Below are 12,461 nucleotides of genomic sequence, written 5' to 3' on the forward strand. Positions count from 1 at the left end.
TTCTTACGGTCCAGGGAATAAATTCCAAGCCAATTCAACTTTTCCCTATCACTCAGGTCCTCAATTCCCAGTGATATCCATTAAAATTTCTCTGCATTTTTTCTAGTTTTTTGATAACTTTCCAGGAGATAGGTGACCAGAACTGCACACAGTACTCCAAATTAGGTCTCTCCAACATCAACATAACACCCCAACCTCTCTACTCAATACTTTGATTTTTGAAGGCCAATATCCTAAAAGCTCTCTTTACAACCCCATCTACCTGTGATGCCATTTTTCAATGAATTATGGACATGTACTCCCAGATCCCTCTGTTCTAGTGCACAGCTCAGTGCCCTACCACACACCCTGCAAATCCTACCCTGGTCTGTTGTGCCAAAGTGCAACAGCTCAAACTTGGGCATGTTCATAGCTCCCTTAGCCCACAAGACCATAAGATACAAGTACAGAATTTGGCCATTTGGCCCTTGAAACCTGCTCCGTATTTCATCACAGCAGATTCATTTTCCCTCTCAGCCCCAATCTCCCACCTTCTCCTCATATCCCTTCATTCCCTGACTAATCAAGAATCTATCGATCTTTGTCTTATATATATCCAAAGACTGGGCTTCCACAGCTGCCTGTGGCAATGAATTACACAGATTCACAACTCTCTGGAAAAAGAAATTCCTCATCTCCATTCTAAAAGGATGTCCCTCTAATCTGAGGTTTCGTCCTCTGGTTTTAGACTCCTCCACCATAGGAATCATCCTCTCCACATCCACTCTGTCTAGGCCTTTCAACATTCTTAAGGTTTCAATGAGATTCCCCCTCACTCTTCTAAATTCCAGTGAGTATGGAAACGTTCATCAGACGTTCCTCGTATGGTAACCCTTCCATTCCTGCAATCACCCTTGTGAACCTCCGCTGAACACTCCCCAATGCCAGCACATCTTTCCTTACGTTGAGCCCAAACTGTTCACAATTCTCAAGGTGAGGCCTCACCAGTGCCTCATAAAGCCTCAGCATCACATCCCTGCTCTTGTATTCAAGACCTCTTGAAATGAATGCTAACATTGCATTTGCCTTCCTCACCACCGACTCAACCTGCAAGTTAATCTTTAGGAAGTTCTGCACAAGAACTCCCAAGTCCCTTTGCATCTCAGATTCCTGGATTTTCTCCCTGTATAGAAAATAGTCTGCACATTTATTTCTTCTATCAAACAACATGACCATGCATTTTTCAACATTGTATTTCATTTGCCACTTTCTTGCTCATTCTCCTAATCATTCCAAGTCCTTCTGCATCCTACCTGTTTCCTCAACACTCCACCTATCTTTGTAATATCTGCAAACCTAGAAATAAAGCCATCTATTCCATCATCTTAATCATTGATATGCAGCATAAAAATAAGCGGTCCCAACACCGACTCCTGCAGAACACTGCTAGTCACTGACAGCCAACAAGAAAAGAATCCTTTTATTCCCACTTGTTGCCTCCTACCAATCAGCCACTGCTATAACCATGCCAGTAGCTTTCCTGTAATACCAAGCTCTTAACTTGGTAAGCAGCCTCATGTGTGGCACCTTGTCAAAGACCTTCCAAAAGTCCAAATATACAACATCCACTGCATCCCTCTCATCTATCCTACTTGTAATCTCCTCATAGAATTCCAACAGGTTCTTCAGGCAAGTTTTCCCTTAAGGAAACCATGCTGACTTTGTCCTATCTTGTTCTGTGTCACCAAGTACTCCATAACCTCATCCTTAACAATTGACTCCAACATTTTCCCAACCATTGAGGTCAGGCTAACTGGTCTACAATTTCCTTTCTGCTGCCTTCCTCCTTTCTTAAAAAGAGTGGAGTAACGTTTGCAATGTTCCAGTCCTCTAGCACCATGCCAGTTCCAATGATTTTTGAAAAATCATTTCTAATGCCTCCACAATCTCTAATGCTACCTCTTTCAGAATCCTAAGGTGCAGTTCCTCTGGCCCAGGTGACTTATGTACCCTTAGGTCTTTGAGCATCTTCTCCCTTGTAATAGTAACTGCACCAGCTTCTCCTCCCTCACATCCTTCAATATCTGGCACACTGCTGGTGTCTGCCACTGTGAAGACTGATGCAAAATACTCATTTAGTTCATCTGTCATCTCCTTGTCCCCATTATTTCTCTTGCCTCATTTTCTAGCGGTCCTATATCCACTCACAACTTTGATTTTTTTTACATACTTGAAAAAGTTTTTACTATCTACTTTGATATTGTTTGCTAGCTTGCTTTCATATTTCATCTTTTCCCTCCTAATGATTCTTTTAGTTGCTCTCAGTAGGTTTTTAAAAGGTCCTCAATCCTCTCTCTTTTCCACTAATTTTTGTTTTGTTGTATGCTCTCCCTTTTGCTTTCGCATTAGCTGGACTTCCCTTGTCAGCCATAGTTGTACCTTTTTACCATTGGAGTATTTTTGTGTTTTTTTGGGAATGCATCTATCCTGCACCTTCCTCATTTTTCCCAGAAACTCACACCGTTGCCTCTCTGGTGTCATTCCCTGCCAACATCTCCTCCCAGTTTACTTTGGCAAACTCCTCTCATACCACTAATTTCCTTCAGTCCACTGAAATACTGCTATGTCAGACTTTACTTTCTCCCCCATCAAATTTCAGGTTGAACTCAATCATACTGTGATCAAAATGGGTTCTTTTACCTTAAGCTCTCTAATGGTCTCACACTTATTACACAACACCCAATTCAGTATAGCTGATCCCCTAGTAGGCTCAAAGACAAATTGCTCTAAAAGGCCATCGTGTAGGCATTCAACAAACCCACTCTCTTTGGATCTATTACCAACCTGATTTTCCCAATCAAACTGCATGTTGAAATCTCTTATGACTATTATAACATTGCCCTTTTGACACAACTTTTCTATTTCCCATTGTAATCTGTGGTCCACATCTCAGCTACTGTTAGGAGCCTGTATATAACCGCCATCAGGGTCAATAGACAATCGGTGCAGGAGCTCATTCGAGCCAACACCGCCATTCAATGTGATCATGGCTGACCATCCACAATCAGTACCCGTTCCTGCCTTCTCCCCATATCCCTTGATTCCACTATCTTTAAGAGCTCTATCTAACTCATCCAGAGAAACGGCCTCCACTGCCTTCTGAGGCAGAGCATTCCATAGATCCACAACTCTCTGACTGAAAAAGTTTTTCCTGAACTCTGTTCTAAATGGCCTACCCCTTATTCTTAAACTGTGGCCTCTGGTTCTGGACTCTCCCAAAATCGGGAACATGTTTCCTGCCTCCAGTATGTCCAATCCCTTAATAATCTTGTATGTTTCAATCAGATCCCCTCTCATCCTTCTAAATTCCAGTGTATACAAGCCCAGTCGCTCCAATCTTTCAACACTTGACAGTCAAGCCATTCCGGGAATTAATCTTGTGAACCTACGCTGCACTCCCTCAATAGCAAGAATGTCCTTCCTCAAATTTGGAGACCAAAACTGAACACAATACTCCAGGTGTGGTCTCACCAGGTCCCTGTACAGCTGCAGAAGGACCTCTTTGCTCCTATACTCAACTCAAGGGTAAAAGGACCCTTTTACCCTTGCAGTTTCTTAATTCAACCCACAAGAATTCAAGATCTTCCAATCCTATGTCACACCTTTCTAATGATTCGATGACAATCTTTACCAGAGCTATGCCAACCCCTCTGCCTACCTTCATTTTCCTCCGATGGCACATGTAACCTTGGACATTCAGCTCCCAACTACAACCATCCTTCAGCCACGATTCAGTGATGGCCACAACATCATACCTGTCAATCTGTAATCGTGCAACAAGATTATCCACCTTATTTCTTATACTCTGTGCATTGAGATATAACACTATGAGTACTGTATTTGCTACCCTTTTTGATTCTACATCCCTAATGCATTGATAATCACCCTGCTGGCTGCAGTTTTGTCATATCATCTGCCTGCCCTTCCTGACAGTCTGACTGCATGCTTTCTTTGCTTTTTTACCATCTGTCCTATCCTGAGTCCCTTCACTCCATTTTCCACCCCCCCTGCCTAATTAGTTTAAACCCTCCCCAACATCTGTAACACACCTGCCCACGAGAATATTGGTCCCCCTCAGGTTCAGGTGCAACCCGTCACTTTTGAACAGGTCATACCTCATCCAGAAGAGATCCCAATGATCCAAGAATCTGAAGCCCTGCCCCCTTCTGCAGCTTAACAATGTTTTCCCTTTAACAGGGTGGCCAAACTGTACACAATCACGTTGTCTTGCCTTCTTCACACTGTTCCTTTCCGTGATCCATCTCAAATGCTTACCTTGAATAAAATTTTACCATGTGTTGAACATTTTACATTTAATTTCAAGTGTGGTACTATGCAAATTCAGGTGGAGTTCTGGGCACACATATGGTGCCCAAGACCCATGCACCATGCTGTAGTAATTTAACGTTTTGCACCATACTGCTACCACAAAAAAAAACAAATTTCATGAAATGTGAGTGATGATAAACCCAGTTCTGATATGGTTCTCTATTATGGACCGAGAGTGGAATAGGAGGGGGGATCATGGGTTCGGAAAAAGGGAAGGGAGCCGTAAACACCAGAGAGACATTCTGTAATGGTCAATAAACCAACTGATTGGAATCAAGTGACCTCGCCTAGTGTCTCAGGGCTGGGCGTGTCTGCATCCACACCACTCCCAACCCAACACTCCAGTCCCACAGCATTCCAACCTCGCCATTCCCGGCACTGCTCCCACCAGATTTACAAACTTGCTCTTCACTCCACGTTGACAAACACAGTCGTATGCAAAAGTCACAGGCAGCCAAGCTAAATGTATATGGCCAAGACTTTTACACAGTCCTGTACATCTCAATGCAAAATACATCTCCTTTTCTGAGTCCAGGTTCTCCGTCTGAGGAAAACTATTCAGCAGGAAAACTTCAGCTAATTTTCTGAAGTCCAAGGCCAATCAGCAGATAGTCAATTCAGTGAATTCAACAGATGCGTTATACTCAAGTTTATTTGTGACTTGTACTTCAAAACAAACAGCAAAATATATCTGGAGGGTGTGCTGGGGCAGCTCACAAGTGGCATCGTTCATTCCATTGCCAACATAGCATGCCTAAAATGTTCGGTAGGACAACACAGAACCCAAGCAACAAAAACAACAACAAAACAAGCCCCTTTCTCCCTCCCACCCAAACACTACGTGGTCCTTTAACCCAAGAACAGGCTAAGCCTACAGCAGACTCCGAGCTTCTTCCTCCGCGGGGGACTCGCGGAGATTTGCGGACTCGGCTCCAACCAACAGGCCTCGGCTTCCAGACTTCCAGTTTGACCCTCGACATCGGTGTGTCCTGTAATCAATCACCAAACACTAGGCCTCCACCATATTGTGAACCCAGGAGGCCATTGGGACTTGCTCCTCCTGCCCGCACACATCACCGACTCTGGCACCCACCTACATCTCACTGACCTGGGAGGGGGCGGCCTTGCCTGTCTGACATCTGGCCACAGGTGCCTCACGTCCACACAGCTCGTCTCTGAATGTGGAACAGAGGCTTAGTCTGACCTCTAGATCCCCCACAACCCTACCCCTAGATTATCCCACAATCTGTACATTGTAACTAACCTTTCACTCCAGATTAGAAATGGCTAATACCAGGGGCATAATGTTAAGGTTAATGGAGGCAAGTACAGGAGGTAATTTCTCTCTACCACGCAGAATGAATTTGGTGCAGGGAATGACCTGCCAGGGCTGATGGTAGAGGCAAATACATTAGGGGCATCTAAAAGCCTTGTAGATGGGCACATGGATTGAAGGAAAATGAAGCAATGTGGGAAGGAAAGGTTCAAGTCAATTCACTTTTATTGTCATTTCGACCATGACTGCTGGTACAATACATAGTAAAAATGAGACAACGTTTTTCGGGACCATGGTGTTGCATGACACAGTACAAAAACTAGACTGAACTACGTAAAAAAAACAACACAGAGAAAGCTACACTAGACTACAGACCTAATATTGATCTTAGAGTAGGTTAAAGGTTAGCACAACATTGTGGGCCGAAGGGCTTGTCCTGTGTTGCAACTGCGAACTCAGAATTACAATGTAGGCAAATCACAGGGGAATCGGGTCTCTGGGGAACAGATAGCACAAGGAATGCTCTTCTGAACAATACAAAAACAAAATGCACAAGGTAACAATATTTTAAAGGGATATTCTGGGTTAAGATTCAGATCAAAATAGGATCAACTCAGAAGTCTGGAACTCCCAGTAATGACAAAACAATAAATTACAAAGATTTTATCTTCTGCAAGGAAGCAAGTTATCAAAAATCACAGAATGTACTGGAGGAAGTGTTAAGAGGATGTTAGTCTCATTTGTTGCACTTTTGAAAATGCTAAGCATTTCAAAACTCCGTACAACATACAGGGAATTAAACATGTGGGAATAACGAGGGCTAAAGCAGATCTCCTATTTCATAAGCCTTGCAACTCGACTGGCCTTGACAAGTTTCCCTAGGCTGGAAAGTAAATGTACCGATATCTTCAATGGATCAGCTGGACTACACGGTACGCCACCGGCCTTTATAAAAATCATTTGCTTTCATTCTAATTTCGGTAAGTTGAGCAGTGAATCAATAGCCAATTTAAGATTTGATTAAGATTCAAGATTACTTAATGTCATTTTCAGTACACCAGTGTAAAAGAGAATAAAATAATTATTACTCTGGATCTGATGCAACACAAACAAATACAATATATATTATTACATACGGTTTTATACATAGGTTTATTGTATGTCCATAAAGTGACACCAAGTACAGTTGTGTATTAGGGGTCTCTGACAGGAAATTATAAAGTAGTGGTGGTTGGGGGTGTGGAGGGGTGGGTTAGTGGGTGGAGGTGTTGATCAGCCTTACTGTTTGGGGAAAGTTAACCAAATAGCATTTAGCAATTCGTACCCTGTTACAAAAGATTCATTATGATGCCTTTCAATAAGTAAATATTTTGCGCATATTTCAACTTTAAAGATCTATTTTCCCAGGCAATGCCAATGGCTTTTGACAAAACTACTTCATCTGTTATTCCTGGAAACAGGAGCCTGAAAACCAACACTCAGATCAAGAAACAAGTTTTATCCCCCATGCTACATCCTAACCCAGGGGTGGACAAACTTTTTGACTTGTGGGCCACAAAGGGTTCTAAAATTTGACAGGGGGGCCGGACCAGGAGCAGATGAACGGAGTGTTTTGGTAATACACCTCATAAGAGAAAATAAAAATCATGGGATATGTAGAAAACATGTGCTTTAATTTCAATTGAAAATGAACAAATGCATTACAACAAAATATCTGACTTTGAAGTCCCATGGTATTTAGCTATTTATTGAAATGACTTTTAAAACACTGAAAATTAAATGAATAAAATACAGCTTTTTAATAGTAACAGTTATTATTTTAAAGCACTGAAAATACTGTTATCCTTCAAGATATTATCATCATCACTCTCCTCCTGACTGTCTTTATTTCAAAAACGTAGGAGATGCAGGTCTACTTGTCCTGCTCCTTCTTATTCAATTGTCCCCTGTGCCAAAACTCAACAACGACCAGCACAAAGACAGAACAGTGACAGTGCACCAGTATGCGGAGCGCGTTATTTGATCTGGAGCGCATTTTTTATTTTGAGAACGTACGTGCACCTGCGCACTACTCATGTCCATCACTTAACAGAAATGACATGTAACATGAAAGGCTTATTGAAAAAAATATTTTCAAATGCATTTTTTACATAACACAACGAAGAAACTTATTTTTAATTTCAGTGGGAACAGTGTTGTTGGTCTCCCTTTTTAGCCAGCGCATCAAAGTCTGGATTTAGTTTTGTTGTGGCGATTCTCAGGATGGATCTGAGGTGTTGGTCAGTTAACTTGGATCTGCGGCTGGCTTTGTTGATGTTCATGACGCTGAACGCCTGTTCACACAAATAGGTCGAGCCGAATAAAGAGTAAAGCACAAATGTGGAGTAATACGCTGCACCTCAACAAAGGTCAATGTATATAGAGTGCGTCATCTATTGGGAAAACGCCAGAATTGTGGGGAAAAAACGTTAACAAGGTTTATTAACATAATTTCATCAAGTTCTGCGGGCCGGATTAAAAAGCTTAACTGGCCGCATATGGCCCGCGGGCCGTAGTTTGCCCATGCCTGGTCTAACCTCTGCCATCAAGTTCGCAAATGACTCATGAACACCATCTGTGTTCCTTTTTTTGTTGCACTGTTATCGTAATTTTTTAGTAATTTTATGAGTTTTTTACAATAATGCTTCTGCAAAATTATATATTTCATGTCATATAAGTCAACAATAATAAATCTGATACTGAAACATGGAGGCATTTGCCCACTCTGTTGCAGAGCCCCACATTCTTGACAAAAACTGCTCTCGCACCTATTGCAGTGTCAGCGCCTAACCTGAATACTTTACCCACTCCTTCAGGTCATCAATGGGAAGAGACAACAACATGGAATGCCAAACATAATGCTTTCACAGCTGTGAAGTAACATTTTTCCTCCATTATGTCGATCTACCACGCTCGAGTCAGCAGCTAACAGATGTCACTCTGCCACTCAATAGGGTGACCATGCACAGCGATGAAAGCGTCCTGCTACACAACACCTGGGGAGAACTGTGTTGCCAAGTAGGGCTCAGTCACTCACTAAACCGGCTCGGTTTCCCTAGGCAGCTCTGGGAGCATCTCGGCCCAAAACCTCGACTGCTTGTTTATTCTTTTCCCCAGACGCTGCCCGGCCTTCCGAGTTCCTCCAGCATTTCGTGATTTCCAGAATCAGCAGAATTCCTTGTGCTATCTGTTCCCCAGAGACCCAATTCCCCGGTGATTTGCCTACATTGTAATTCTGAGTTCGCAGTTGCAAGCAAGAAATTCAGAGTCATCTTTTCTTTAGCCGTCTACCCATGCCCACTTACCAAGTATAGGTCCTGCCCGGGTCAGCAATAGGGAGCAGGAACCCAGCTCATCTATACAGGACCCTGGTCAGACCCCACTTAGAGTACTGTGCTCAGTTCTTGTCGCCTCACTACAGGAAGGATGTGGAAACCATAGAAAGGGTGCGGAGGAGATTTACAAGGATGTTGTCTGGATTGGGGAGCGTGCCTTATGAGAATAGGTTGAGTGAACTCGGCCTTTTCTCCTTGGAGTGACGGAGGATGAGAGATGACCTGACGGAGGTGTATAAGATGATGAGAGGCATTGATCGTGTGGATAGTCAGAGGCTTTTAACCAGGGCTGAAGTGGCTAACATGAGAGGGCACAGTTTTAAGGTGCTTGGAAGCAGGTACAGAGATGTCAGGGGTAGAGAGTGGTGAGAGCGTGGAATGGGCTGCCAGCAACGGTGGAGGAGGCGGATACAATAGGGTCTTTTAAGAGACTCTTGGACAGGTACATAGAGCTTAGAAAAATAGAGGGCTATGGGTAACCCTAGGTAATTTCTAAAGTAAGTACATGTTCGGCACAGTATTGTGGGCTGAAGGGCCTGTATTGGGCTGTCGGTTTTCTATGTTTCTATCTGTACCGCTTGCCCTCCATGGCGAGTGACTCCACAATAGAACAGCACAAGACACAACCAGGCTTTTCAGAACGGTTCCACCATCCAATGCACCAGCCCCCGACACACTCAACGGGATCAGTGCACCCACACACGGAGTCACGGCACGTACGCGCGGAAAACTTGCCTGAACCCCGCGGGCGTGGCGACGACACCCAGGAGAACTACTGCCCCCGTCTACTTTTGCTCCGAAGCCTCGGGGCCACTCGACATGTCCCCGCTCGCTGCCGGGGCTTGTGTATAAAAGGGGGTGGAACACTGAGTCGGTTAAAGGGCAGGCGGCTCCCACTTGCTGCGCCTCGCCCGGCCTCTCGGTTGCTTGCTCCGTCCCCTCCCCTGCGAGTGACTTGGCGGTGCCCTCTGGCACAGTGACACCCTCGCAGCGGCGAGCAGGAAGCGACCGGCCGCTGCTCCCGGACTGAGCAGGCGCGGGGCGGCTCCTCTTCCTGCTCCACCGCGGCCGGGACGGGCATCTACACGCCCACCCCTGCCCGAGCCGGACCCAGCGCTCCTGCAATTACTACAGGACCGAAAAAAAAACCCCAACTATTTTAATTTGCGAAGCTCTGTAATAAATAAGAAACGCAAACGTGTGTACAGATGAAGTCAATTACATCTGGACTCTCAACGTTCTCAAATGTCATAGATTTGATCCACACTTATAATAAGAATCAGGTTTAATATCACGATACATGTCGTGAAATTTAAAACGAGAAAATCTGCCGATGCTGGATATCCAGAGCAACACACAGAATGCTGGAGGAACTCAGCAGGCCAGGCAGCATCAATGGAACAGAGTACAGTCGAGGTTTCGGGCCGAGACCCTTGCGTGAAATTTGTTACTTTTTGTGGCAGCACTACTGCGCAAGGAATAAAAAATTAAATAAGTTACAAATAAATTTTGCTATTGTGGAGCAGCGGCTCATAGACGCAGATGCTGATAATACAGAAAATGCTTGAGGAATTCAGCAGATCAGGCCGAATCTATGGAAAGGAATAGAGGCGAGACCCTGCATTAGGACTGGAGGGGAGGAGGCAGGAATAGCGAGGTGGTGTGCATGTGCTAATTCTAACCAGCGTTCTCTTTGGACGTAGAAAGCAGGTGGGAGCCTTTCGATTTGCAGAATTAATTAATCTAATGACACCTAATCCTGGCTGTTCTGCAAGTAATCCTGCATTCTCTGCGTACTGAAACCCACCAAAAACGGATAGACCAGGAAAGGGTGGGTAGGGAGGATGTCTCTGCTGGTAGGAGAGTTTAAGATGCAAGGGCACTGCCTCAGAATAAAGGAACACCCTTTAGAACAGTGAAAAGGAAGAATTCCTGCACCAGGGTGGTGAATCTGTGGAATTCATTGCCACAGGCAGCTGTGAAGGCCGGGTCATTGGGTATATTTAAAGCAGAGGCTCTTGATTGGTGGGGGGTGTGGCTGAGGGTTATGTGGAGAAGGCGGGCAAATGGGGTCAGCGATGATTGAACGGCAGAGCAGACCCAAAGGGCAAAATGAGCTAATTCTGCTCCTTTAGTTTACGGTCTTGCATTGATGGACCTGAGGGCCTCTTATACACCTCTGTGATTTGTGCCTCCACCAGCACCACAGGCTGCACACCCACCTCTCCGTGTAAAAGAGTTTTATGTACAACTTACAGAAGATTGTTGGACAGGTATATGTTCAAGAACATTCTGGAGAGATACGGGCTATTCACAGACTGGCTTAGATGGGAATGTTGATCAGCATGAACCGGATGGGCTGAAGGGTGGGTTCAATGCTGTATGACTCTGCCACTCTATGACACACATCAGTAGAGCACACAAACAGGCCCTTCAGCCCACAATGTCTGTGCTGAGCACGATGCCAAAGTAAACTAAATCTCCTCTGCCTGCACGTGATCCCCATCTGTCCGTTCCCTGCGTGTTCGCGAGTCTGCCCAGCAGCCTCGTCAACATCGTACGTACTTCCATCACTGCCCCGGCAGCAAGCACCTCCCAGTGTTTGTGTGGAAAATCGGCTGCACACATCTGTAAACCCTCCCCTCTCACCTTAAATACAGCACATGCCCCTTTAGTACTGGGCATGCCTACCCAGGGAGAAACTATTCTGGCTCACCATACCCACATTTCTCGTCATTTTTAAATCACCTATCAGTTCTCCCCTCAGTTTCCCTTCAAACTGCTTTCAAGTTCATTGTTGTTGTTGTTCAGTCGTTAAGTCCAGTCTGACTTGTCGTGATCTCACGGACCATAGGGTCCATAGGGTTTTCATTGCCAGGTCTTTCTTCCGCACAGACACTGCTGCCACTCCGACTGGGAACCTGGCTGGGTTTGAACTCACCACCATCTGCCTTGGAAGTCCAGTGCTGATGCCACTACACGACCAGCCATTTATTGTCACATGTGCACAGTGATATGAAACAACGTTCCTCCGAGACTAAGGTGCGAAACGCGGTACATATATCACATACAGTGCAGAAAATAATATTAAGAGATTATTTAAAAATTTTGTACATGTAGAACCATAGAACATTACAGCGCAGCAACAGGCCCTTCGGCCCTTCTTGGCTGTACTGAACCATTTTTCTGCCTAGTCCCACTGACCTGCACCTGGACCATATCCCTCCAAACACCTCTCATCCATATACCTGTCCAAGTTTTTCTTAAATGTTAAAAGTGAGCCCGCATTCACCACTTCATCTGGCAGCTCATTCCACACTCATAAATTGCATGTATGACATATACTTAACTATACAACTGTATAATGTGGCTGGCACTGTCATAAATAATGTGTACTGAGTAGTAACAGGGTGTTCAGAAGTCTCACGGCCTGAGGCAAGAAG

At 44.6% G+C, this 12,461-nt stretch overlaps 1 protein-coding gene across 4 annotated transcripts in view; it reads right to left on the reverse strand.

The window, feature by feature from the left end:
• The window catches only part of LOC132397934 (A-kinase anchor protein 17B-like), a 90,800-nt gene that overhangs the window by 53,524 nt on the left and 24,815 nt on the right, over nucleotides 1–12,461 (reverse strand). For 2 of the 4 annotated variants that reach the window (XM_059976758.1, XM_059976754.1), the window contains exon 1: nucleotides 3,698–3,736. The exons of 1 other annotated variant lie outside the window; for it this stretch is intronic. In XM_059976758.1, coding sequence (XP_059832741.1) covers nucleotides 3,698–3,721 — 24 coding nt within the window. In that variant the 5' untranslated portion in view covers nucleotides 3,722–3,736. Of the gene's footprint in view, nucleotides 1–3,697; nucleotides 3,737–9,753; nucleotides 10,066–12,461 lie in introns of those variants that run through there. One more of the 4 variants, XM_059976755.1, reaches the window with a different exon arrangement.

Source organism: Hypanus sabinus, chromosome 8, assembly GCF_030144855.1.
Source record: "Hypanus sabinus isolate sHypSab1 chromosome 8, sHypSab1.hap1, whole genome shotgun sequence".
Taxonomy (NCBI): domain Eukaryota; kingdom Metazoa; phylum Chordata; class Chondrichthyes; order Myliobatiformes; family Dasyatidae; genus Hypanus; species Hypanus sabinus.